The 26,646-nt window shown below is 40.0% G+C and overlaps 1 protein-coding gene across 1 annotated transcript in view; it reads left to right on the top strand.

The window, feature by feature from the left end:
* Positions 1 to 257: 257 nt before the first annotated feature.
* The window catches only part of LOC139443732 (endoplasmic reticulum membrane-associated RNA degradation protein-like), a 124,142-nt gene continuing 97,753 nt past the window's right edge, over positions 258 to 26,646 (top strand). The window contains exons 1-18 of the mRNA XM_071224661.1: positions 258 to 420; positions 989 to 1,140; positions 1,680 to 1,781; positions 4,631 to 4,720; positions 6,489 to 6,586; positions 8,082 to 8,278; positions 8,398 to 8,637; positions 9,514 to 9,628; positions 9,996 to 10,098; positions 10,827 to 10,856; positions 11,195 to 11,263; positions 11,571 to 11,744; positions 14,985 to 15,055; positions 15,806 to 15,943; positions 16,376 to 16,481; positions 20,122 to 20,324; positions 23,545 to 23,658; positions 24,545 to 24,688. Of these exons, the coding sequence (XP_071080762.1) occupies positions 258 to 420; positions 989 to 1,140; positions 1,680 to 1,781; positions 4,631 to 4,720; positions 6,489 to 6,586; positions 8,082 to 8,278; positions 8,398 to 8,637; positions 9,514 to 9,628; positions 9,996 to 10,098; positions 10,827 to 10,856; positions 11,195 to 11,263; positions 11,571 to 11,744; positions 14,985 to 15,055; positions 15,806 to 15,943; positions 16,376 to 16,481; positions 20,122 to 20,324; positions 23,545 to 23,658; positions 24,545 to 24,688 (2,309 nt within the window). The remainder of the gene's footprint in view (positions 421 to 988; positions 1,141 to 1,679; positions 1,782 to 4,630; positions 4,721 to 6,488; positions 6,587 to 8,081; positions 8,279 to 8,397; positions 8,638 to 9,513; positions 9,629 to 9,995; positions 10,099 to 10,826; positions 10,857 to 11,194; positions 11,264 to 11,570; positions 11,745 to 14,984; positions 15,056 to 15,805; positions 15,944 to 16,375; positions 16,482 to 20,121; positions 20,325 to 23,544; positions 23,659 to 24,544; positions 24,689 to 26,646) is intronic.

Raw genomic sequence — 26,646 nt, 5'->3', positions numbered from 1 at the left:
GATTCCATTATTTACAGATTGCCGTCATATAACTGGAATATTGCTGAGTTCATAGTTAAACAACAAACAAACTATATTTTGATAGATGACGTTGTCGTCAAGCAACGTGTTACATTTTACGTACGGCTCTTTCATTAAGAAACGCACATTAGAAGGGAAGTAACTCTAAATTGTGACCTCGTTGATTGCAACAACACCGGTGATATTTCAGCAGTTGTTTGAGTATATGCAATGTTACTGTGAACGGTAATCGTATAATGTCATCCCCTGTAGCCTTGACGTCTTTGCCGTGCCCCGCTTCTGCTCTCTCCCCAGGGGTGCGGCAGTTGTTGTGTGAGGGTACGGCGGCCACCTCAGGAAGCCCCCAGTCTGTGAAGGCGGGTGTTTTGAACTGGGGCCATGTCAACAAGATACTGCCTGGTGAGTACGCCGACAGTACAGTAAAGTAGTCTTGCTGTGACATAACACATCGTTGATGAATGAAGAACGTTTGTCTGAGCTAAGTGAGAAGGAAATGATTTTGGTTTTAGAATTGACTTACCGTATTCGACGTAATAAGCGCCCCGCTCTAATAAGCGCCCATGGCGATAATTGCTAACATATTAGCTAGTGAACAATCCCAATTAGCACCCCTTCCGACTGATCAATGTACACAAGACTTTTATATTCGCGTATAATACGCAATCGTGTGTTGTATGCACCCTTAATTATGGGCAATTAAATTCTGGAAAAATATATCTGTCGTACATAAACAATTCAGGCTGTCAGCATAAACCACGAAATTTATCTTTCAACTCTGTTTTTTCCACCAAAATAATATTCTAATAAGAGCCCCTATTTGTAATTTTGAGAGCGCCCTGGGTGCTTATTACGTAAATCATTTTTGCGTTTAACTTTATGGAGGTATAAATTTAAAAGAAGATTTTTTCCCTAGTCAACTTATTTTTTTTATAAATATGTCATGGTCCACACGTGCATGTCTGTTCAGAGTGGGTGAGTGACACAAGACAGTACTTCAATGATGCTGCATCCAGCCTGGCACCAGTGTTCCTGCAGTGTGAGGAGCTGCTGTGTGGTATGCCCAGTGGAGAGTTTGCACAGAGATATGCTCATCTACTTCAATGGACTGGTAATTCCCAGGTGTGTTGGGTTATATTATCACTTATATGTGTCACTAGTGGGAATTTCAGAAGTTGATGGGCTAAAATGTCCATGTGCACCAAAAGACCGGAGTGTCGCATAATATTCCAAATACAAATCCTGCATGAAAATATATTTCATACTGTAAAGTCCAAAATACAGATAAGATTTCAAGAATTAGACCTGATTATGATCCTTGGTCTGTCATCACATTACCCATGCTTATTGGTTTCACCAAATTGGTAGACAATTATCATCTGTGTCATTTTGGACGTTTAAATATCCACTGCTACCTCCAAGATCTGCACAAGATAAGACTAACTCCTTGAGGTTTGACACCTAACCCCAGCAATCAAGCTTACATGCAGTGATATGACTACCATATTTTCTTGAGTATAGTGCACACCCGAGTATAATGCGCACCCCCTCTGGAGGATGCAGTATTTGGGAAAAAAAGTTTTTTCGAGTATTATGCGCAGTCACGGACCTATAAATGTGTTTAAATGTGTCCTTCTCATTATGTGTCTTTAACCTTCCAGCTCTTCCTTGAATGCTTCCAGTTCCTCCTTCAGGGCAGTGAAAGTGACCGTCTGCTTGCTCTACTTATGATGTCATCAGCGTTAGAGAGGGCACTGGGAGATGTAGGTGATCCTTATACTCCAGGCTCCCATTTTTCAAGCAATATTAGTGATAAGACTATCATAAAACTGTGTTAAAGTATGAAAGTTACGATCATCTTAGCGCTAAGATCGCTTTGTGTGACAGGGCCCTGCACCATTAGGCTATGTGAACATACTGTACATACATTAGTATCTATCATATCTATAAGGGACAAATTTAGTCCACCGCAACCCATGTTTGCGTGTTTTGCAAATGTTGTTAATGTCTGTCATCCTATGTCATAATGACAACTCTCTCATCCAGAACAATATACTTGACATATAATCAACTTTGATACATAACAATTAGGCCTTCAGACGAGTCCAAATTTACTACCCAGTTACCCACCCAACTATTACCTGAACCTAACTGGGTACCCCCTGTAGGAGATAGGAACAAAATGTCCGATTGGGAATTGTTTGACCATTGCCCTGGAAAAACGTTTTTAGACACATGTATTAAACAATCTGGTCATGCATACGCTGAAGATGACTTAAGTTTTATCTTTATTCAACCATATAAAAAGTCAGAAGGAGTGGGTGCATAGTCAGAAAGAAATGAAAATATTAGTGACTTGTAGCATAACCATAGAGTTCTAGGTAATTTTTGCCATTAAACAATATATCACGTGACCTACCACAGGGCCGGGTAGTCCTGTGGGTACCCGGGTCCTACTCAGTACCCACCCGACCTAAGTACCGTGTTACCAATTCCAGCCCTTATAACAATGTTATAAAAATAACAAGAAAACAATTATTTCTTTTAAAAATTGCATAATCATCCTGATTATGTTTCAAGGATAATCAGCACCACACCCATGTTTGTGGGTTTCAATGAAGAGGAAAATGTCAAAGAACTGCACCACTTTGGGATTGCCTGACACATCACGCTGACTCACTGTTATATGACAGAAATACTGTTGGAATCTGTTCAATGTCACCCTGGAGAGCCGATAAATGTATCTAATTTAGAAATTCTATTTAACTTGTAGAATTAAGGAATTAAGTGATGATAAATATGGAAGAACTTAGCTTGGATCTTAGGATTGTATGATTTATGGGTTTTTTTCCAGTTCAACAGAACCTTTGAAAGTTGATAGTCAGAAATAGTGTGACAGTCTTTGAGTGAGTGAGTGAGTAAGAGAGTTTGGTTTGGTTTCGCTTAGCAATATTCCAGCAATATCACGGCGGGGGACACCATAAATGGGGTTTATACATTGTATGCAAGTGGGGAATTGAACCTGGGTCTTTGGTGTGATGAATGAACACTTTAACCACTAGGCTACCCCACCTTCCCGACAGTGCTTGAGCTTGGTAAGCAGGGATTTACCCGAGTATTTAAACTTAAACTTGATTGAGTGAAGACAATCTTACATAGACAGTCCAAACTTTGATTATATGTCTAACTGGAATAAAATAGTAGCTAAATTGTGTTCATTCTACAATTAAGTTTCGAATTTAACATCTCTTTGATAACCAATGGGACTTGCAGTACATATTAATTGTCTTCTTCTACAGTTTCTACGTAGACAGGAAGCAGTATTTTGTGTCCGGTAATAAGGGTGAAATGTACATTGAATCTGAGGCACCGTGATACGAGGCCTTCGATGTGATCCATGACACATACGGACCTGTATTGGTGATACATGATGATGGAGAAAATATTCAATTCTTTATTCATGTACATGTGTAGGCCAGCGGCCCATGGTACAATATTTGGTCCATCATTAACATTTATAGGCTTAGTGTTTGGAGTCTAACATTCATAGCATGGTATATAAAAGTTGCAACATTTCTAATAACAGTTTCATTGTTTACCGCCATAAGCATATTGAATTTAGCAAGAGTAGGATGTACAAAATACTTCTGTGGTAAATACTGACGACAAAGTTCATCATAAGTGTTACAAATTAATAAGAAATGATATTCATTCTCGACCTATCTTGGATTGCAACTATTGCACAATCTCTGCTCTCGTGGAGTATTAACGTATCTACCAGTCTCAATGTGGAGAGTGTGGGAGCTACAGCGAAACTGGGCTAGTGCAACACGAGTGAGTGAGTGAGTTGGGTTTAACGCTGCTTTTAACAGTATTCCAGTTATATCACGGCGTGTCAGCTTAATGTGGGAGGAAAGCCCGAAGTGATGCAGGTCTCCGACGTTTACCACTTCGGTGAAACCCACGAGCACGGGTATGGTGCTGACAAACCTAGAAACATAATCGGGGCGAACCGGGATTCGAACCAATAGTGCAACACGAAATTTGTTTATAGTGATAGCAGACAAATGATGTAGAATATTCATTTTCCACTTCTATATTTAAACTACTCAATGCATGGTTTAGTTCCTGAATATGAACAGGTACTGATAGTTCTATCATGGGCATTAGATATGAACATGAGTTTTGTAATTATGCCTAATGCTTAAAACTAAGATAACTGTTAGAAACTGGTAGTTTCATACATTATATATCATAAATATACATTGATAAATAATGTATTAAAATATAGCATTGCAATGTTCTAAATATTAACCATAAATACTTTGTCACGTGAACCAAAACATTGCAATGCTATTCTATATTAATACCTTATTTATTGACGTATATTTATAATATATAATGTATGAAACTACTAGTTTCTAACAGTATTTTAGTTTTAAATATTAGGCATTATTACCAAACTCATGTTCATATTTAATGCCCTGAAAAGCTGTCTTTTTGAGAGAGCCTTTGACTAGATCAGTCATGGACTAAGCGCATTTGAGCAGTTGTTAATTTCAAAATGTGCTGTACAAATTCTTAATTTTATTTAATTTTGAATATATTCCAGGTATTCCTACTGAAGGGCCAGCAGTGTCCATCCATGTTGAAGGATCTCCTCATTACTCCTGAACTGCAGGACATATTTGGGGAAGTTGTTGTGAGTTGCCTTATATAGACTGTTGAGAGGAAACACCCGAGACTGGCGTGTAGTCTCCTTTCACATTTCCCTTTTGAGGTTAACACCTTTGTCCAGGATGAATGCGTGCTTTTCTAATGATGCACTCAATGTTTCATGCTGTCTAATGATGCACTCAATGTTTCATGCTGTCTGATGCGATGCAATCAATGAAGTCTGACAACCCGATCCATATCGCCACCTCTTACTACAAGCATGGGTAGTTGAGGACCTGTTCTAACCCAGAAAAGGGCCCACGACATTGATGCGATGCAATCAATGAAGTCTGACAACCCGATCCATATCGCCACTTCTTACTACAAGCATGGGTAGTTGAGGACCTGTTCTAACCCAGAAAAGGGCCCACGACATTGACTGATGCGATGCAATCAATGAAGTCTGACCACCCGATCCATTTTGCCACTTCTTACTACAAGCATGGGTTGTTGGGGACCTGTTCTAACCCAGAATCCACCCAGGACATTGACTGATACGATGCAATCAATGAAGTCTGACCACCCGATCCATTTCGCCACTTCTTACTACAAGCATAGGTAGTTGAGGACCTGTTCTAACCCAGAATCCACCCAGGACATTGACTGATACGATGCAATCAATGAAGTCTGACCACCCGATCCATTTCGCCACCTCTTACCAAAAGCATAGGTAGTTGAGGACCTATTATAACCCAGAATCCACCCAGGACATTGAATGGGATGGTTTATCACAAATACTGTGTATTGGGCTAATCCATTGACTGCTCTGGTAATCATGGCAAGCTTCACTGATGTAGTATATTTACTCAGTCAAATCCCAGATAGTGTTGAACCTACAGTTTGGTCCACATTTTGAGACCTGATGTGTCAAACTGCATGTCTCGAATTTTGTCACATATTTCAAAGAGACATTGGGAAACTTAATGTGATAATTTGTCAAAGTTATCCCTGTCCTGATTGTTGTCGGTATTTGGGGACGGAATAGCTAGACCTCCAGTAACTGATGCATGTGTCAATGGCTGATTACAGGGTCAGGTGAGGTGAGGTGAGGTGAAATGTGGTTTAACATCGCGTCCATTATTGCACTTAGATAGCAACGTGCATGTACGTGTGTGTTTGTGTGGCTGCTTGTACTAGTCCGGACTGATGCCGATTTATAGTGCTAGCTCACTGAGATACCATGCCGCAGTTTAACGTGAATACCCCACTCAGACACAGTATACTGACTCCGAGCCGATCAGTCCTTGTTTTAGCCTCTTAATGCCGAGCGCCAGACAGGGTAACAACAAGTACCATCTTTTAACGTCTTTTGGTATGACGCGGCCGGGGATCAAACCCCGGACCTTTCTGCTCTCTGGGCGGACGCTCTACCACTAGACCACAGAGGTGGTTGATTACAGGGTCAGGTGATCTCAGTGCCTGGCATTGTTGGCTTTGTGCCATCATTCCTAAACATCATCATTGCTCATGCTTTCAACCACTGGTTTCCTTATCCAGACATGACTGTGTACATGCCGCAGTAACAAAACTGAATTATTGCTGACCCAAAACAATGTGAAACAATGTTCACTCAAAATGTGTGACAAAGTTGAAAGTAATCTCTATCCAGATAGTAAAATGTAAAATTGTAAATTTCATTGAAGTACCAGAAAATAGTACTTTTCAAGATACTTTGATCATTTATTTAAAAAGAAATAAATTTTAGTTCTTGTGCTGAATATGAAGAATAAATGATGATTATCTTCTTGACTTAGATTCAGGTGCTGAGGGTGGTGATAGGACCCCCCATCTCTCTCAACATCAGGAATGTGGCATGGCATGGATTCCCAGCCCCAGGGGAAATACAGGACAGGTGGGTGCCACGCCCACTTGGAGCAACGCAGAGTCTCATAGATACACAAGTTACATAATGTCCAACCTTTCTACATACAGATCTGTCATAATGTTCCACCCTTTCTACATACAGATCTGTCATAATGTCCAACCCTTCTACATACAGATCTGACATAATGCACCACCCTTCTACATACAGATCTGTCATAATGTCCAACCCTTCCACATACAGATCTGTCATAATGTCCCACCCTTCTACATACAGATCTGTCATACTGTCCCACCCTTCTACATACAGATCTGTCATAATGTCCCACCATTCTACATACAGATCTGTCATAATGTCCCACTCTTCTACATACAGATCTGTCATAATGCCCCACCCTTCTATATACAGATCTGTCAAAATGCCCCACCCTTCTACATACAAATCTGTCATAATGCCCCACCCTTCTATATACAGATCTGTCAAAATGCCCCACCCTTCTACATACAGATCTGTCATAATGCCCCACCCTTCTATATACAGATCTGTCATAATGTCCCACCCTTCTACATACAGATCTGTCATAATGTCCCACCCTTCTACATACAGATCTGTCATAATGTCCCACCATTCTACATACAGATCTGTCATAATGTCCCACTCTTCTACATACAGATCTGTCATAATGCCCCACCCTTCTATATACAGATCTGTCATAATGTCCCACCCTCTACATATGTCATAATATCCCACCCTTCTACATACAGATCTGTCATAATGTCCCACCCTTCTACATACAGATCTGTCATAATGTCCCACCCTTCTACATATGTCATAATGCCCCACCCTTCTACATACAGATCTGTCATAATGTCCCACTGTTCTACATACAGATCTGTCATAATGTCCCAGATTGTGCAACATTCTAATGTTCTGTACAGTTGATTGTTTCCAGATAACTGTATTTGACATAATAAGTAATATATACAAAATATACATGCACTACATGTTAATATGCTGTATGCTGGCTGCATACAGTAATATACCAAATAATAAGATTTAATTAAAAAGTAAAAAACTAAATAATAAGATTTAATTAAAAAGAAATAAACTAAATAATAAGATTTAATTAAAAAGTACAGAACAAAATAAGAAGATTTAATAAAAAAGTAATAACTAAATAATAATGTACAAATTTTCATGTTACATTTATTAATCAAAAGAGTCTCAGCAAGACTGATTCTTTTCATACTACGTTAGTTAATCTGTCATGCCATAGATGTTCTTTAACTTCTTTTAAGAAGCATATTATATCTTCAATGGTAAGTGCAAGTCAGTCTTTGAAACTCTACAAAACAAGAACCAAAACTGATCTGGTCCAAAGTTGGAAAAAGACCAAAGGTGTACACATCACCAAAACTAAAACACCTTCAAACATTTGGTTTCTTATCAATGACCAAAAATGAAAACTCTGTCCCACATCAGCCGTGTTTCTCACATTGATTGTAGCAGGACGTGATTGTTGCAGGTTGTGCTGGTTCCTTCTGCTCCTTGTGCCAAGTCTTGGTGAGCGTCTTCAACAGAATGGGGTGAATCCTCAAGACATCCTCCACAGATCACCAGTCGCAGTCAACCAGGACCAGCTTCTAGCTGCCTCTCTCCCAGGTAATCCCCAGACCTCCATCACAGTCAACCAGGACCAGCTTCTAGCCACCTCTCTCCCAGGTAATACCCAGACCTCATCACAGTCAACCAGGACCAGCTTCTAGCCACCTCTCTCCCAGGTAATACCCAGACCTCCACCACAGTCAACCAGGATCAGCTTCTAGCCACCTCTCTCCCAGGTAATACCCAGCCCTCCATCACAGTCAACCAGGACCAGCTTCTAGCCACCTCTCTCCCAGGTAATACCCAGCCCTCCATCACAGTCAACCAGGACCAGCTTCTAGCCACCTCCCTCCCAGGTAACACCCAGCCCTCCATCACAGTCAACCAGGATCAGCTTCTAGCCACCTCTCTCCCAGGTAACACCCAGCCCTCCATCACAGTCAACCAGGATCAGCTTCTAGCCACCTCTCTCCCAGGTAATACCCAGCCCTCCATCACAGTCAACCAGGACCAGCTTCTTGTTGCGCCTATTTCAGACATTTAGAGTGTTACTACTTGGTAAGCAGAAGTCAGTAATAATGATAAAGTATCCTTCTGGTTTAGATAAATGATTTCATTACTTGTCCGTGAAGAGATCACCCGTTTAATAAACATACAGCTGTATTACACATTGTGTAATGCCAAAACGTGTCTTTATGTACTGTTGGAACAAGTTTGATGAACAAATATTGAAAGTTCTCAACATCCCTTGGCTTATTCAACGACATTGCGTGTGGAGATGATAGATCACTGAGAGGAGCTTATGCAAACTCTTTGACCCCAGCAACCTTGTTGCTAGGCTGGCGTCACATGGCATTGTTTTGCCGATGGATCTTGCAACAAAATTCCACAAATTATGTCATTGGGTATTGTGACATGATTGTAAACTTTGAGGTTCAGAGCCCCGTTCCCAAAGAAGATTGTACTGTAGCACAACGACAGTCGTAAGTCTATGTTACAGTGTGTGAGTTGCTATAACCTTCGGATAAATTTGTGGAATGGACGCCTGAATTCTAAAGGTGGACCGTTGTATTATAGTAAATTAATTCGTAACAACGTTTGACATGTGTGAAGTATTATTCTGTAAAACTCAATTGGATGCTAATAAAATACTAAACTCGCTCCCGTTTAAAACCAATTTTATGAAACTCGTGGATAGTTGCGGTTTCTGACTTGCTTTCGCTTGTCAGATACCACAACTATTCACTCATTTCATAAAATTGGTATTACACGGGAGCTCGTTTAGTATTCTATATAAATATCTACCATTTAATAACATACAACATACAGGATATAATGTTTTAATATTTCAGCACTTAGTCCGGATGACCTCTTCTCTATAGAACAGTTGTTCATCAGCACAGACTTTGTCCAGCCACAGTTTGTTCCTGCGTGGCACAGATCATTAGATCTCTACAGGGAGGGCAGGTACTCAACATTATGTGCAGCCTCTTTAAGGATGACAATAAACTGTACAAGCACTTAAAATATTTACCTGTATCCAAATAATGATGACTCCCTCAAAGGCAATATCCCCCAACAAGATCTTTACAGGGAGGGCAGGTACTCAACATTATGTGCAGCCTCTTTAAGGATGACAATAAATTGTACATATAAAAAATATTTACCTGTATTTAAATAATGATGACTTCCTCAAAAGCAATATCCCCAAAAGCAAGATCACTACAGCCTATGTATACACCAATTTTGGCCCAACAAACCAGTGGTTGACAGTATGAACATGATCCACTCCATCAAGATGTATTCACAGCCACCATGTTGCACCTGCCCCCAGGTACGGACCAAGCCTCGTGCTCCTCCTCCCCCAGGTGGAACACAGTCTCAGGAGGGTGTTTGCTGCCGTCAATGGATGTCCGCACAGGGTCCTTACTGCCGAGGTAAAAATCATAACCATTTCTTGTGCTCTTGCATATATCTACACATTTTCATCCACATCTGACCCGTGAAGATACGGTCTAGAATAGGTCTTCAGCAACCCATACTTGTTGTAAGAGGCAACTATGCTTGTCATAAGTGGCGAATCTATTTTTCCTAAAAGGTGACTAACGGGATTGGGTGGTCAGGGTTGCTGACTTGGTCGATGCATGTCATCGTTGCCCAATTGCATAGATAGATGCTCATGATATCAATCACTGTATTGTCTGATCCAGACTCGATTATTTACAGACCGCTGTCATATAGCTGGAATATTGCTGAGTGAGGTATTAAACAACAAACAAACAAACAAACAAAATCATCCACATATTCTGTAATGCTTGTGACGATTGGTCCCTTAAGACATGAGCTAGGAGATGACTTCTTTAAAAGGCACAGGCCTCATTGCTGCAGGTTATGCTGTCTATAACCTAATTTGTTCTTTTCATATATAATATATATTTTCGCGCACACCACATATGATGATGATGATGTTAACAGTCACATATGCATATGTCACGCTGACATGCTTACCTGACTGAAATACTGTTCAAAGCAGGTTGAAACCAGTGCAAACCAGTAGCTACTACATGAAGTTTACATGTAATCATTGAGATAACTCTTATTTAACTTTACACAACTCTGTAGTGGGTATTTTAATTTTCTTAATTCGCTATGTTGTCGTTGACAGGCCACTACCCTGTATACTACCTTTGATGAGGTAAGTAAATAATCTTCGCTATCCTTAGGCCAAAGAAATATTTTTTTTCCTCATTCTGCACCTTTTCTCGGCATCTTGTACAGGGGCCCAGTTAAATAAGGCTCCACAGAGTTGTTTCCCTGTGGCATGCCAGAATCTGATGATCTTTGGTTTGAATTCTCAATTCACTTTTATTATAATTATTGGTTTCATGCACTTAGTTCAAAGAAGTAAATGTCTAAGACCTGCTGCACTTAAGGGCTTTCTCTCGTATTAAACTCTTACACACCGTGATAACAATACTGTTCAAAGAGGCAATAAATCCAACTCTCTCACAATATGTTTTTTTTCTTCCATAGATTTTGGACAAATACCTCCCGTCTCAGGGGGAAAATTGTATACGAAATGCCATAGGTGAGAACAGCATGGTGAGTTGGACGACAGACCGGCTGTAGGTGTATGCACTACATTGTATTTGTTTTCATTCCTGCTCAGGCTGGAATAACAATTATAACTTTGGATTTAATCAAATTAATTAATGGTCAGGAATCCATATCTCTAGATGTGTCATATATCTGGAATATTTCTGAGTGCAGGGGTTAAACAATGAACAAACAAATGAGTCAATCTTGAAACAGCACAAGATGCTCTATTTTATATGTTTGTATGCAGCTGGTATATGAACTTCTAATTGATATAGTATCTACGTCTACATGGTCTTCTATACCTTTACAGGATTTGTTGTTTGATCTTCTGGTCTACCCTGATGGTCCGAGAGTGCGAGACAGACTCAGTCATGGGGAGATAACTCTTAACACCTTACCTCAACCACTGGCTGATGCTGTGATTCATCTGGCTGTAAAATTGTCAGCTCTGTTTGTTCGGAGAGAGAAAACTGACATCTGTGAGGTGGGAAATTAGTTCAAATTGTTAGCTATTGTAATTTCATATTAATCCATCCAAATTAGGACAAATAAGATCAATTTGATATATCATTAAACCAAAAAGTTGGAGAACTATTACTATTACCAAGACGTGTGTCCCATTTCAGAAAGCTGTCTGATCTTGTACTGTCATAAGTCTATGTTCAAGTATGGTAGTCATGACAATCTTAGCACTAAGATCGCTTCATTGAACAGGACCATGGAGATTGGAATAACACAAAATAGCAAGAAATAATACTCCCCAGGGAGCTGAGAATGAAAATCGAGTGCTCACTGATCCATTGACTGCGCCATGGGTGAGTGAGTGAGTTTGGTTTTACGCCGCTTTTAGCAATATTCCAGCAATATCACGGCGGGGGACACCAGAAATGGGCTTCACACATTGTACCCATGTCGAGAATCGAACCCGCTTTAACCACAAGGCTACCCGACCGCCCCGACTGCGCCATGAGCACACAAGCTGGTGTGGAGTTTGGCGCCATACAAATGGACTCATTTTTTTTATTATTAAGAGAAACTTCAGCCTGATGACCTCGGTGGGATAGCCTTGTGGTTAAAGAGTTCATTTATCACAATGAAGGCCTTGGATTGATTCCCACTTTGAGATGTCAAGCCCATTCCTGGGGTCCCCTGCCGTGATATTGCTGGAATAAGGCTAAAAGCGGCGTAAAACCATACTCACTCACACTAGTATGATATCTACTTAGACATGTATACAAACTCACATGTGCATGTAAACATATATATGTGCATACTTGTCGTGTGTCAGGTTTGCAAATGTAGGTGTACTGAATATATGGGCATGTTTGTCATTTGCTTTAGGGGCGGTAGGGTAGCCTAGTGGTGAATGCGTTCGCTCATCACGCCGAGAACCGGGTTCCATTCCCGACTTGGGTAGAATGTGTGAAGCCCATTTCTGATGTCCCCCACGGTGATATTGCTGGAATATTGCTAAAAGCGATGTAAAATCAAACTAACCTTTGCTTCAGATTTTGTAAATGTTAATTTTTACCTTATCCTGACTCATAAACTTTATCGATTAGTATGAGTCTGGATAAGTATAAATGATACTTTCAACCTAAAAAAATACATTTTGTGGTTTATAGTTCATTGGCACCAAACTGTCTTTTAGGTTTTGCATGAAATGTCTTCTGGAATTATGATTCCAGGATCCCCACGTAGCCAGACTACTGCGAAGAGTCTCCCAATATCAGTCAATGTTTCATCCAATACCAGTGGCTAAAAGAAAAGTAAGTTGCATGAACTCATAGTCATACTTCCTCAATTGAGGAGAACTTAAAGATTCTAAAGTGCAATATTCTTCCTACTTTGGTGAGTGCCTCCCTGGTCTAGTGGTAGAGCGTCCGCCCGGAGAGCGGAAGATCCGGGGTTTGATCCCCGGCCCTGTCATACCAAAAGACGTTAAAAGATGGTACTTGTTGCTACCCTGTCTGGGGCTCAGCATAAAGGGGCTAAAACAAGGACTGGTCGGCTCGGAGTCAGTATACTGTATCTGAGTGGGGTATTCATGTTAAACTGCGGCATGGTATCTCAGTGAGCTAGCACTATAAATCAGCATCAGTCGGAATAGTACAAGCAGCCACATTGTTTTGAGTGACATTGTTTCACACTCGGGTCAGCAATATTTCAGCTTTATCACTGCAGCATGTACAGTCATGTCTGGATCAGAAACCAGTGGTTGAAACCATGAGCAATGATGATGTTCAGGAATGATGGCACAAAGCCAACAATGTCAGACACTGAGATCACCTGACCCTGTAATCGACCGTCTCCGTGGTCTAGTGGTAGAGTGTCCGCCTGGAGAGCAGAAGGTCCGGGGTTCGATCCCCGGCCACGTCAGACGTTAAAAGATGGTACTTGTTGTTACCCTGTCTGGTGCTCGGCATTAAGAGGCTAAAACAAGGACTGGTCGGCTCGGAGTCAGTATACTGTATCTGAGTGGGGTATTCATGTTAAACTGCGGCATGGTATCTCAGAGAGCTAGCACTATAAATCGGCATCAGTCCGGACTAGTACAAGCAGCCACACAAACACACACACGTACATGCACGTCGCTATATAAGTGCAATAATCTTGGACGCAACGTTAAACCCAATTTCACCTTCCTACTTTGTTGGTGGGTTAGCACAGTGGTTTTTCTTGGCTTATCACACAAAAGTTCCTAGTTTTATTCCCTTCATGTGGGCAATGTGTGTGTCCATTTAACTTGTCAGATGCTGTGGTTTGGCTGGAATATGGATAACAGTGATGAGTTCATTTGTAGTTTAAGGCGCACTCAGCCATATTCCAGCTATGTTACAGCAGTATGTAAATAACTCTGTCTAGACCAGACAATCTGACACACACACACTCAACATCATTATCAGGATTAAACATCATGTATATAAGTATAGGGCAGCAGAACATTTAGACGACACTTACCGTCTGGGCAGTATGAGTTGTCTGCCCCTTTTAGAGGGATAGGTTCCAGTCCTTTGGCAAGGGAATTATGACATTTATTCATGAGGACTTATTGTCTATAATTGAACTTTTCGGGGCTTTTCTATGTATTGCCCATTATTATCCCCAGACACGAAGTGGTAGGGGGATATAGGAATGGGTGCTGTCTGTCCGTCTGTCACATTTCATTTCTGAAGCAGAACTAAAAAAAAATGAGAGATATCTTAACAGACCTTGGCACATAGATAGGTCTAGTGGTGAACTGGTGCCTTTTGATAGTTTGGGAATTTTTAGAAAATTATTTTCCATGGCAACAACTTTGAATTAGACTGAAAATGGCAGTAATGCTCCTTTCAACAGGACATGTCATATTGGCAGGGGATATGTGTATTTCATGCTAGTTTTTAAGGGTCGAAAATATATAAATGTCCCAGAATTTCTTGTGTGAAAAAGTATGATAAACAATGTCTGAAGTATTATTTCTTGTATTTCTGCAATTCTATAGGCTGATGTCATGGTTCTGTAGGTCTAATTGCTTACGAGATCTAACAGAACTAGTCTGTGGCCTTTCCTAGAGTAGCTAATGAGGTACCGGTTGAAGGATAAGGAGTGACAGTGACAGTGACAATATAAATAGTCAGCCACTCAGATAACAGTGGAGTGTAACTGCTTTAGTGCACTTATGATATTACTCTGCATCTACTTATCTAAGTTCATTATAACCCTGTGTTGTACTGTGATCTAGGTGTTGGAGCTTGTGGCTCTGTCTGGTATGATGGTCACTTGGATCGGTCACTCCCCCTCCCTGGAGCCATGGTGAGCAGAATTATGTTTAGTAACTGTGCAGAGTTGTGCACCTTTGTCATGCCAGGATCTGCTGGGTTTGATTGCCAGAATTTCCATGGTTACTTTTCTCTGTCTCTTAAAGAGAACCTTTGACTAAATCAGTCATGGCCTAAGCATGTTTGAGCAGTTGTCAATTACAAAATGCGCTATACAAACTCTTAATTTGCTTTAATTAAGATCAAGGATTTTAGGGGGCATCAAGATTATTCACAGTCTCCATGGTTGCCAATTAGCAAGGAGTTAATTAGGTGCATGTTTCGACTGGTAACTTGAAAGGGAAATAATCTCAACAAAGTGCTGTCAAACAGCCAGCTCGTTTTTTCTGATAAGTTGATTTACTTGTGTAAAGGTTCGACCTTGTTGAAGAAGTATAAACAAAGTCAAATTCTTTAACGAGGAACCGTGCAAAAAATACTTTGTCAGCAAAGATCAAGATCAAGGTGGATGTTACCGATCTGTAGTCTAATTTGAGTAATTAAAAAACCTTCAAAGGCGACCAGTAGCAGAAGGCAGATAACTCATTTATTTTTCATTCCCTTTGATAAAATTCATTTTGCCTTTTTTATTTCAACTGATCAATAATATTTTAAGACACCTCCTTTGAGTGATTTATATTTTAAAAGAAATGAAAATAAATAAGTTCAAGTAAATAAGTCTTAAAAAATTGTTAATATTATTTGCTACAATTGGTTTAACTATGACCCTGTCATGCTTGCTCAGGACGATGGAAGATGGGGTAGATGAGTTTGTGAGAGACAATGTCCGGTCAGCAGAGGTTCTGACCAATGTCCAGCGGGTAGCCGAGGGTCTGACACACTCCAGTCTGTCTGTACACTTCATTCCACAGGACATTTTGAGGTAGGTGTTAGTTGAATGGTAAACTGTGCATGCAATAGTCAGCTAGGTTTAGGTGATGTCACTCAGGAGATGAACATACTGTGTTTTCCATGTAGAGCTAGGTTACCTGTAGATTTAACCCCACTCAATATTTTAATACTGTCTTCCGACAATGATTGAGAAAGAAGTTCTTTTCTATGAATATTATCTTCCACGTTTATGTAGCTGTCAAATCAGCTGTTTCAAGTTATCATGGTTTAAACCCTCAGATTGACCAATCAGAATTGAGTATTTTCCAAACTCTTTTTTTTGTTTTGTTTTCAGAATGGATGATATATTTTTGATGTATGTTAATCCATATTTCAATCATATGTTCTAGGGTATGAGTCCAGATTATGACCCTTGATCTGGCTCAGATTAACGACACTGTTATGACTCTGTTATTTGTTCCAGACTCCTGGCCCCCTTCGCTGATGCTGGAGGCCTGGTACAGCACATCCTCCGCTCACCCATCTCCACCTTGTACCGGGGGCAGACGGACACCAACCAGGTACCACAGGTAGCCGGCACACTGTTTTCAGCAGCAGGGCTGGGTAGAGTCTCTGAATAATGGAATTATGGAATGTTAGCTTCCCTGACTCATGTGGCAGCCATAGTGAGTAAGTGAGTTGGGTTTAACGCCGCTTTTAACAGTATTCCAGTCATATCGTCGCATGTCAGCTTAATGTGGGAGGAAAGCCCGAAGTGATGCAGGTCTCAGAGGTTTACCACTTCGGTGAAACCCACGAGCACGGGTATGGTGCTGACAAACCTAGAAACATAATCGGAGCGAACCAAGATTCGAACCCACAATCACAGGTTTCTGGTGTGGCCAAGGGACGCAACTCTGCAGAGCAAATCGCGGCGCCTTAGACGACTAGGCCACCCATGCCCCCTGTAGCAGCTAAATGAAGATGTCGTTATCGGTGAGGTGAAATGCAGTTTAACATCGCGTCCAAGATTATTGGACTTATATAGCGATGTGCATACATGTTGTGTGTGTGTGTGTGTGTGTAGTGCTAGCCCACTGAGATACCATGCCGCAGTTTAACATGAATACCCCACTCAGACACAGTATACTCCGAGGCAACCAGTCCTTGTTTTGGTTCCCATACAGACAGGGTAAGAACAAGTACCATCGTTTAACGTCTTTTGGTGTGGTGCGGCCAGGGATTGAACCCAGAAACTTCTGCTCTACCACTTGACCATGGAGGTGGTCTGTCTTTTTTTAACAATTGCTAAGACTCCTGTACTTTTGTAGTAGGACTGGGACAAGTCCAAATCTACTACCCGGGTACCCGCCCCCTGTTACCCGCCCCCTGTTACCCGCCCCCTGTTACCCGACCCTACCCAGGTACCCACTCTAGGTCTCAGGAAATGTCTCAAAATGTGTGATTGGGAACTTTTTTAGCATAGACCTGGCAAAACGTATTTAGATACATGTATGAAACAATCTGGTCATGCATACACTGAAATTGACTTAAGTTACTTATTTATTCAACCATATGAAAAGTCAGAAGGAATGGGTGCATAGTCAGAAAAACGAACATTAATGACTTGTAGTGTAACCATAGAGTTCCAGATCATTTTAGTCATTAGACAATATTATCATGTGACTAGCCACGGGTCTAGGTTGTCCTGTGGGTACCCAGGTCCTACTCAGTACCCACCCGACCCAGGTACCCGAGTTACCGGTCCCAGCCCTATTTTGTAGTTTAAAGTGGTGAAAATATGAGGGTGGTTTCTTGAGTGTGCTCTGGTCATTAAGTGTTGCGGCTAGTGGTTCTAGTGTTCATTTTCTATTCACACTGGAGATTTTTGTTTTTTTCCCTGAAGGGCCGGTCGGTTAGCCCAGTGGTTAAAGCATTTGCTCGTCATGCCAAAGACCCGGGTTCAATTCCCAACATGGGTACTAAGTGTGAAGCCCATTTCTGGTGTCCCCCCGCCGTAATATTGTTGTAATATTGCTAAAATCGGTGTAAAACCATACTTACTCACTCACTCACTTTTCCCCGAACCCGTCATGGATTTTTCTGTCACTCCCCTGTTCCACCCCATTCCATTCCATCCATCCCCTAATAAATGAGTGGTCCCTGATGCCAGAGCACTCTCCAGGTGGAACGGAGCACCGCCTTCAATATCTCAGTGCGTGCACAATCCCTATTCATACTAGTGCAGATGTGCAGCTGTGGGATTCTGTTGTCATGGGAATTAGTTTTAAACAAACTGCAGGAACTGGTGCTTTTGGGTCTAAACATGGGAGAAACTGAATGGACACTTTCAGAAATAAATGAAGTATTTTGGGAAACAGAAGCATCCATATTCAGTAAAGGGTGCAGTATCAATGGAGAAAGTGTTTCGATTTAGCAGGAGTTCCAGTGAAGTGCATCACAGATACTTTGGATCCGCTTTAAGTTGCAAGATGCACATTGCATTACAGCGTGTTGATATTCGGGACCACAGTAAACAGGATACTCTCCCATGATGCTCTTCCCCATCTGCACGCAGGTTGATGCAAACAGGATCTGTCGGAAGTGTGGTAACCACAAATCTTGCCAACGTTAAAGGAAAACCGTAGTTAGAGCTCATGCTGAAAAAGTACTGGCAAGGAGAGAGGGGTTTTGGCACACAACGTTTTTTGATAAAAAACATGGTTTTGGCATTGAGAGGAACCATAATGCATTTAGTGTTGTTGTCACTTTTTAATAAGCTTTCTTTTTTTAATTAATTATTTGAGTGTTTGGGTTGGCTGAAATGATATGTACCTTTTTTGAGTCCATTATGGTAAAATCACTATGTAATATATGGTATGATGTACATGTACATCTGTGCTGGCGGTATCAATAGGAAACCACGATGTGGGATAAGAAAGAAAGTTTAAAAAAAGGTGACGAGATGCAATTATTATGTTGTTTTTTTTCAATTATTTTTTTGGAGGTTTTGGTTGGCTGAAACCTTTTCCAACTCATTTTTCTAAGAGGTGTTGAACATTTCTTTTCTTCAAACTAATTTTCATATGTGCGTTATTATTTTTTCAGGCGTTGCGTTTAAAAAAATTAATACGGTAGTTGTCTTATTTCATTTTATTTGGAATATCAAGATTAATAATATTCAGTTAGCTTTCCTAAACAGGCTAAAAAGAGAAATAAGATACATTTGAACTTTTTAGATTGAAAGACTTCCTGTTAATTTTTTCTTGTTTTGTTTACAGTGTGCATCTCAAACTGACCACATGCTATAAAACATTCATGATGGAAAAGGTTTCATTAGAGGAATAGGAAAAAGAACAGGATTGAGATATTGTGTCATTTGAAATAATCAAGTTTGAATATATGTCATGTTGACTTCGGAGAGTTTCTAGGCTACGGTCCTCCCCAAAACTGAAGCACATGTAACACATGTGGTGTCGACTCAGGCACGTGACTTTGTTCGTAAAATGGCACTGTCTACCCGGCACTGAATGGGTGCCTATTGGGATGGGATGGTAATGTGACCGTTAACCTCTGGCGCCTCACAGGCTGCTTGGGTTTTATACTTCCCAGGGAGCTGAAAATGAAAATCGAGTGCATAATAACCAGGGTAATAATAAGCTCTATCAGGATCTAAGTGGATTTGAGCAGTTGGAGAGTGTACTTTACAAATTGATGATGATGATGATGATGATGATAATAATAATAATATGTGCCTGACAGCCCTGACTGTGCCAGAATCACTTAAACCCTCTTTATAGCTGCATTTTTTATTTTAGTCTGATAACAACAACAACAACAACAACAACAACAATAATAATGATGGTAGATCAGTACAGTTTCACCATGGAAACAGTTGAGAATATTATAGTGAGTGAGTGAGTGAGTTAGTGCGGTTTTACGCTGCTTTTAGCAATATTCCAGCAATATCCCGGCAGAGGACACCAGAAATTATTATGACTTCCCTCCAAATGGTACATTTTTTCACAACCCTCCTGATGGTGCCTGTCCCAATGTTTACTGTTCCATCCCTATTATAACATATACTGAACAAAGAAGGGATCATGAATATTTACCACAAAAATATGCTCAAAAATATTCATGATCCCTAACCTTTTTGTTCAGTCTGTATGAATGACGAGTCCAAAACAGTAGTATATGGACCTTCATAGGATCTTTTTCCCCCAACAGAATGTTCAAGCCAGTCAAGATGGACAAGGAAAGTCTGTGGATATAAGAGAAAGTGAGATTGTCGGTCTCATTTCTAGAATAATCACAGAAAAACAGGAAGTGATGTCACAAATCAAGGTTGCTATGGAAACACGACAAGAGCAGTTAAAGCAGAAACAATTACGATCCCGACAACGAGACAACTTAAAAAGATTGCTTGAAAGGTCAGTTACAATGTATGGACCTGATGATATTGATTGTTGCTTATGCTATCAACAACTATTTTGCATTGCTCAGACTTTAATTTTGACAGAAGGCATAACTACAGCTTGAATGTTGCTAACTGGCATAAAACAACATGCATTCAATCACTCTACAGAGAATGTTAGTGTAGAACTTACTGTAAAGACAAAGAGCTAGGACAAATGTAACCTTAAGGTAACTTTGTTGAATGGAGCCTGGTTGTGAATATGAAAAGTAGAAAGATGGATATTGTCATCTTCCCAAGGCAAGAGAATTAACTGACTTTAAAAGTCCATTTTCCACCCTTGCCGAACTAGGCTGGAGGAATTACTGGGCTCGATCGTAGCATCACCGGTGGCTATTACCAGTTATGTCCCTTTTAAGCCTCTCCTATGGACCAATCAGATTCCATCACTTGCGTTTGCTTCACACAAAATGGTGGCGCCCAGTCAGGACGATCTGATCGATAATCAAGATCTATATTGTGATAAAGTGGGTCTTACATCGCAAAATGCATCAAATCACACGAGTACCTTGATTAAAAACATGAAAAGATTTGGAAAATATCTGCTGACAATGAGTTGGCGATGCACATGCTTTGCAAATCCTGCAATCGACCGAAATCTGCACGACAATTTACTAACCGGATTTCAATTTGATTTTGATTGGACTATGCATAGGCTTGTTAGTCCAGCCAAAATGTAACTCCATATACCAGGCTAGTTGGGCAAGGGTGGAAACTGAACTTTTATAGTCAGTTTACTCTCTTGCCTCGGGAAGATGGGATATTGTATGAGTGCTTCAAGCATTGCTGATTTTGCACTCTGTCCTAGTTTTGCATCATCCAAAGGTGGTTTGAGACATGAAAGGTGGGAATATACTAATGAAAACACATTTGTGTCCAGTGACAATTTGTTGTCATTTTAATCAAAGTGCTGAGACAAAAAGGCATGTTATTATTAAAAAAGATTTTTTGATCATTCTGCGAACTTGATGGTTCTAGATTATCAGCCATATACTTCATTCATCCTACTGCTGACTGTTACCAACAGTTATGACAGTCAGTTTCTACATGGAAATGGTCTACGATGAAAATGTAAAATATTGTTGTTATAACAGTTTGTTGAAAATGCTTCAGACTGTTTTCTTACACTTAGTTAAAAGACGTATTATATTTATTGTTCTTGAAACAAATGTAAGTCTGTTCCTTTGTTTTTAAAGAAAAACTATTATCTACACAAGATGTACTTGGCTCAAGCAGGCGTTATCTCAGTTCTGGTGAAAGGTAATTGTCGTAGGTTTACATGCAGTAGGACAATGCCTCGTCAGCAAATATTCTGCTGTTATTTGTCTCACGTTAATCCTATTGACAACTCTTTACATTACACAAACTGTCTCTACCATCTCTTTGTCCTCACATTACGAGATTCACTTTCCCCGTAAACATTGTTGTTTGTTTTGTTTGTTTACTCAGTTCTTATGACCATCGTCCAGTAGATATGGTAGAGGCTTTGGCCGGAGTAGGCCAACGATCTGCTGACCGACTCGACGCCGTGACAATTACGACATTTACATTCCACGTAAACATTGTTGTTTGTTTTGTTTGTTTACTCTGTTCATATGACCATCTCCCAGTTGACATGGAAGAGGTTTTTGGCCAGAGTAGGCCAACGATCTGCTGACCAACTCGATTTCATGACAAGGACAGTGGTCAGTGTTAAGTAACTCAAGGTCAAGTGATGAATGAGTGGAGAATGAGATCAGCATTGTTTCTCTCACAGCTGTTTCATCTTTGGGAAATGTTTGGAATAGTTCACTGACCCATTTGCTGTTGTTTCAGTGCGTATTGATATGACATGAGAATATTGACTAGATTACAAACATTCGGTTATGTTTGTCAAGACTGACCACTACTCTCCTGGCTTAATGTCCTTTCTGGAGCAATACTGAAACTTTTTTCCATTTAGACAGAAACAAAATAATTCAGTTTCATCACTTTTGAGAATAAATACAATAAATGAATGATGTACTATGATAGGAGAGTTTGTAACAGCAGATTTGCCCAGTTTCTTCCCGATTGACTACAGGCCTTGTTTCAGCTCATCCAGTTTCTTCCTGACTGACTACAGTCCCTGTTGTCTGATAGCTTACCCAGTTTCTTCCTGATTGACTTCAGTCCATTTTATTGCTTACCCAGTTTCTTCCTGATTGACTACAGTCCTTGCTTTAGCTCACCCAGTTTCTTCCTGACTGACTACAGCTAGTCACTGTTGTTTTATAGCTTACCCAGATTTTTCCTGATTGACTACAGTCCCTGTTTTATAGCTTACCCAGTTTCCTCATGATTGACTGCAGTCCCTGTTTTATAGCTTACCGAGTTTCTTCCTGATTGACTTCAGGCCTTGTTTCAGCCCACCCAGTTTCTTCCTGACTGACTACAGTCCCTGTTGTCTGATAGCTTACCCAGTTTCGTCATGACTGACTTCAGTCCAAGTTGTTTCAGCTTACCCAGTTTCTTCCTGAATGACTACAGCTAGTCACTGTTGTTTTATAGCTTACCGAGTTTCTTCCTGATTGACTTCAGTCCCTGTTTTATAGCTTACCCAGTTTCTTCCTGATTGACTACAGTCCCTGTTTTATGGCTTACCCAGTTTCTTCCTGATTGACTTCAGTCCCTGTTTTATAGCTTACCCAGTTTCTTCCTGATTGACTACAGTCCCTGTTTTATGGCTTACCCAGTTTTTTCTTGATTGATTGATGCCCCTTTTGTTTCAGCTTACCCAGTTTCTTCCTGACTGACTTCAGTCCCTGTTTTATAGCTTACCCAGTTTCTTCCTGATTGACTACAGTCCCTGTTTTATGGCTTACCCAGTTTTTTCTTGATTGATTGATGCCCCTTTTGTTTCAGCTTACCCAGTTTCTTCCTGACTGACTTCAGTCCCTGTTTTATAGCTTACCCAGTTTCTTCCTGATTGACTACAGTCCCTGTTGTTTCAACTTACCCAGTTTCTTCCTGAATGACTACAGTCCCTGTTGTCTGATAGCTTACCCAGTTTCTTCATGACTGACTACAGTCCCAGTTGTTTCATAGCTTATCCAGTTTCTACTACAGCCCTTCTTGGTTTTGTGCTCATCTCACGTTACCTTTGTGAGTGACTACCCTATCAAGGTTCCTCTTAATAAGTATTTGTTTTTTTACAGCCTACCATGTCTTCATGCAATGGCCAATATTCTGTGCATCATGGCTGCCAGTCTGTTAGCTCACCTTGATCAACTCAGCAACATCGAGCAAACACAGATGAAGAAATTGCAAAAGTAAGAAAAATATTTGTGTAAGTTTTATGTGTTATATTTTTGTTATGTAAAGTCTTCTTTGACCCAGGTATTTATCATGTTTAACCCTTGATAGTCATGATATGGCTGAAATATTGCCGATGTAACTTAAAATATTAACTCACTCACTCACATTATTTGACCCAGTTGATGAAGGTCACTTATAGTCTTAAACTTCTTTGACCCAGTTGATGAAGGTCACTTATAGTGTAGAACTTCTTTGACCCAGTTGATGAAGGTCACTTATAGTGTAGAAACGTCTTTGACCCAGTTCATGAAGGTTACTTATAGTGTAGAACTTCTTTGACCCAGTTAATGAAGGTCACTTATAGTGTAGAAACTTCTTTGACCCAGTTCATGAAGGTCACTTATAGTGTAGAACTTCTTTGACCCAGTTGATGAAGGTCACTTATAGTGTAGAACTTCTTTGACCCAGTTAAAGAAGGTCACTTATAGTGTAGAAACTTCTTTGACCCAGTTGATGAAGGTCACTTATAGTGTAGAACTTCTTTGACCCAGTTGATGAAGGTCACTTATAGTGTAGAAACGTCTTTGACCCAGTTGATGAAGGTCACTTATAGTGTAGAACTTCTTTGACCCAGTTGATGAAGGTCACTTATAGTGTAGAAACTTCTTTGACCCAGTTGATGAAGGTCACTTATAGTGTAGAACCTCTTTGACCCAGTTGATGAAGGTCACTTATAATGTAGAACTTCTTTGACCCAGTCAGACTCTGTGACTTGATTGATCGCATGTCATCATACCAGACATCACTACCCAGACATCAAGTACAATGACATGCAGCTGGAATATTGCAGAGTGTGGTGTTAAACAAACTAATACTAACTATACATGCACTATCCACTAGGTTCCTCAAAGCCTGCCTGCAGTACACAGAGAACCTGAGAACCTTCTCCGGCCCCGACAGGAACAAGTGGATGGAGTGTACAGACCTCAGCATCAAGTTCCTTCCTCGTCTAGTCACAGCAGTCAATGAGAACATGTTCTTGGGGTAAGAGAAACTAGAACATATAGCATGGGCGGATACAGCTTTTTTGAAGGGGGGGGGGGGGGGTGCACATTCAAGATCTATTTATTGTCTTTGGTGATAATTTATACAGAAATAAAGATTTTTTTCGAAATAAAAAGGGGGGGTGCGCACCCCCGCACCCCCCCTCTGTATCCGCCCATGATATAGCCAGCGATCCTCCTTTGTGTTGTTGGGGTCATTGTAGACACACATAATACAAAAGAGTTATATTCTCCTCTGATTCCCGATTCCTGATTGTTCTTATCTATTATTCCCTGAGAAAATCAACTTCTGTCAGTATCAGAAAAATGCTTCTTTTAAACCTCTGAAAAAGGTTGGTTGGTTGGTTGGTTTCTTGTTTAACGCAGCACTCAGCAACATTCCAGCTATATGACGGCGGTCTGGACCAGACAATGCAGTGATTGATATCAAGTGTATCGATCATGAGCATGAGTTGCTGAAGACCTATTCTACCCTGGATCTTCACGGGCCTTTTGACACATTGTAGACCCATCTATACATTAAGTGCTATTGTAAATCCAAAATGTAACTGTAAAAATAAGCAAAGTTTAATTTTGTATATCACACCTGATAATATGTTTCAATTACAAAACGATTTCTATGAGTTTTCTACAAGTTTTCTCATTTCTTAGATAATGCAAATCACGAGGGATAAGTTCCCTTATCATACCTTGTCCTGTGACTAGGTAGGAACATAGTCAAGACTGCCTCTTGTTGAAGAAATTTTCTTAAAAAGAAATCATTAAGTGTTCATGCATAGAAACAAAAATGTCATGTTACCTCAAAAAAGAGGGTTCACCTTAGCCAGTCACTGGAACATTCCTAAAAGCTGTGTAAAATCTAATCATATACATTTGTACATGCTCCATTTTGCATTCATACAAACAAACATGTCATGTTACCTCAAAAATGAGGGTTCACACAAGCCAGTCAATGATCCCATTGGAACGATCCATAATTTCATTAGCTGGAATATGGCTAAAAGCAGCATAAAACCATACTCACTCACTCACTCACTCACTCACTCACTCATAATTTCATTAGCAACGATATCAATGACAATGTTAAGTTGTATGACACTATCAAGATAATGAAATTGCTTACTGTTTTATTTCAGTAACAATCCAAGAAAAATAAATACTACAATCCAATCAGAATAAAAAGATTATGACCTTGGGTTTATCTTGGATATATTGTAAAAAAATGTTTGATAAATTGTAGTATTTTTTTCATGAATTCTGTATTTAAAAAAAAGATTTATTTTTAAAAATTACTACACATATAATACTCTGTAATGACTTCTTCTTCCTGCATCTTCATCACCCTCTAGAATTGAGTAGTATAAAGAATCATTGAAAAAGAAGGTATATCTTTATGGCAACTATACTACTCAAAAGAAGTTAAGGAACACCCAATTTGTTCATTTTGCTACAGTTAATCTGTCATGGCATGACACATCAACTATAGTAATATGAACAAATCAGGTGTCATTGCATGACACATCAACTATTGTAATATGAACAAATCAGGTGTCATGGCATGACACATCAACTATAGTAATATGAACAAATCAGGTGTCATTGCATGACACATCAACTATAGTAATATGAACAAATCAGGTGTCATTGCATGACACATCAACTATAGTAATATGAACAAATCAGGTGTCATTGCATCACACATCAACTATAGTAATATGAACAAATCAGGTGTCATTGCATCACACATCAACTATAGTAATATGAACAAATCAGGTGTCAAGGCATGACACATAAACTATAGTAATATGAAATAACCAGGTGTTCTTTATCTTCTTTTGAGTAGTATATGGCTACACGTGTCAGCACAATATCAAGATTGATCCGCAATTACGTAATTAATTAAGTAGTTTTAACCCCTAATCATCAATCTTGAATTCA

This window comes from Haliotis cracherodii, unplaced genomic scaffold (genome assembly GCF_022045235.1).
Source record: "Haliotis cracherodii isolate W230 unplaced genomic scaffold, xgHalCrac1.p SCAF_5, whole genome shotgun sequence".
In the NCBI taxonomy this organism is placed as follows: Eukaryota; Metazoa; Mollusca; class Gastropoda; order Lepetellida; family Haliotidae; genus Haliotis; species Haliotis cracherodii.
The sequence above is the reverse complement of the archived record's forward strand: the minus strand, read 5'-3'. Positions and strand labels throughout refer to the sequence as shown.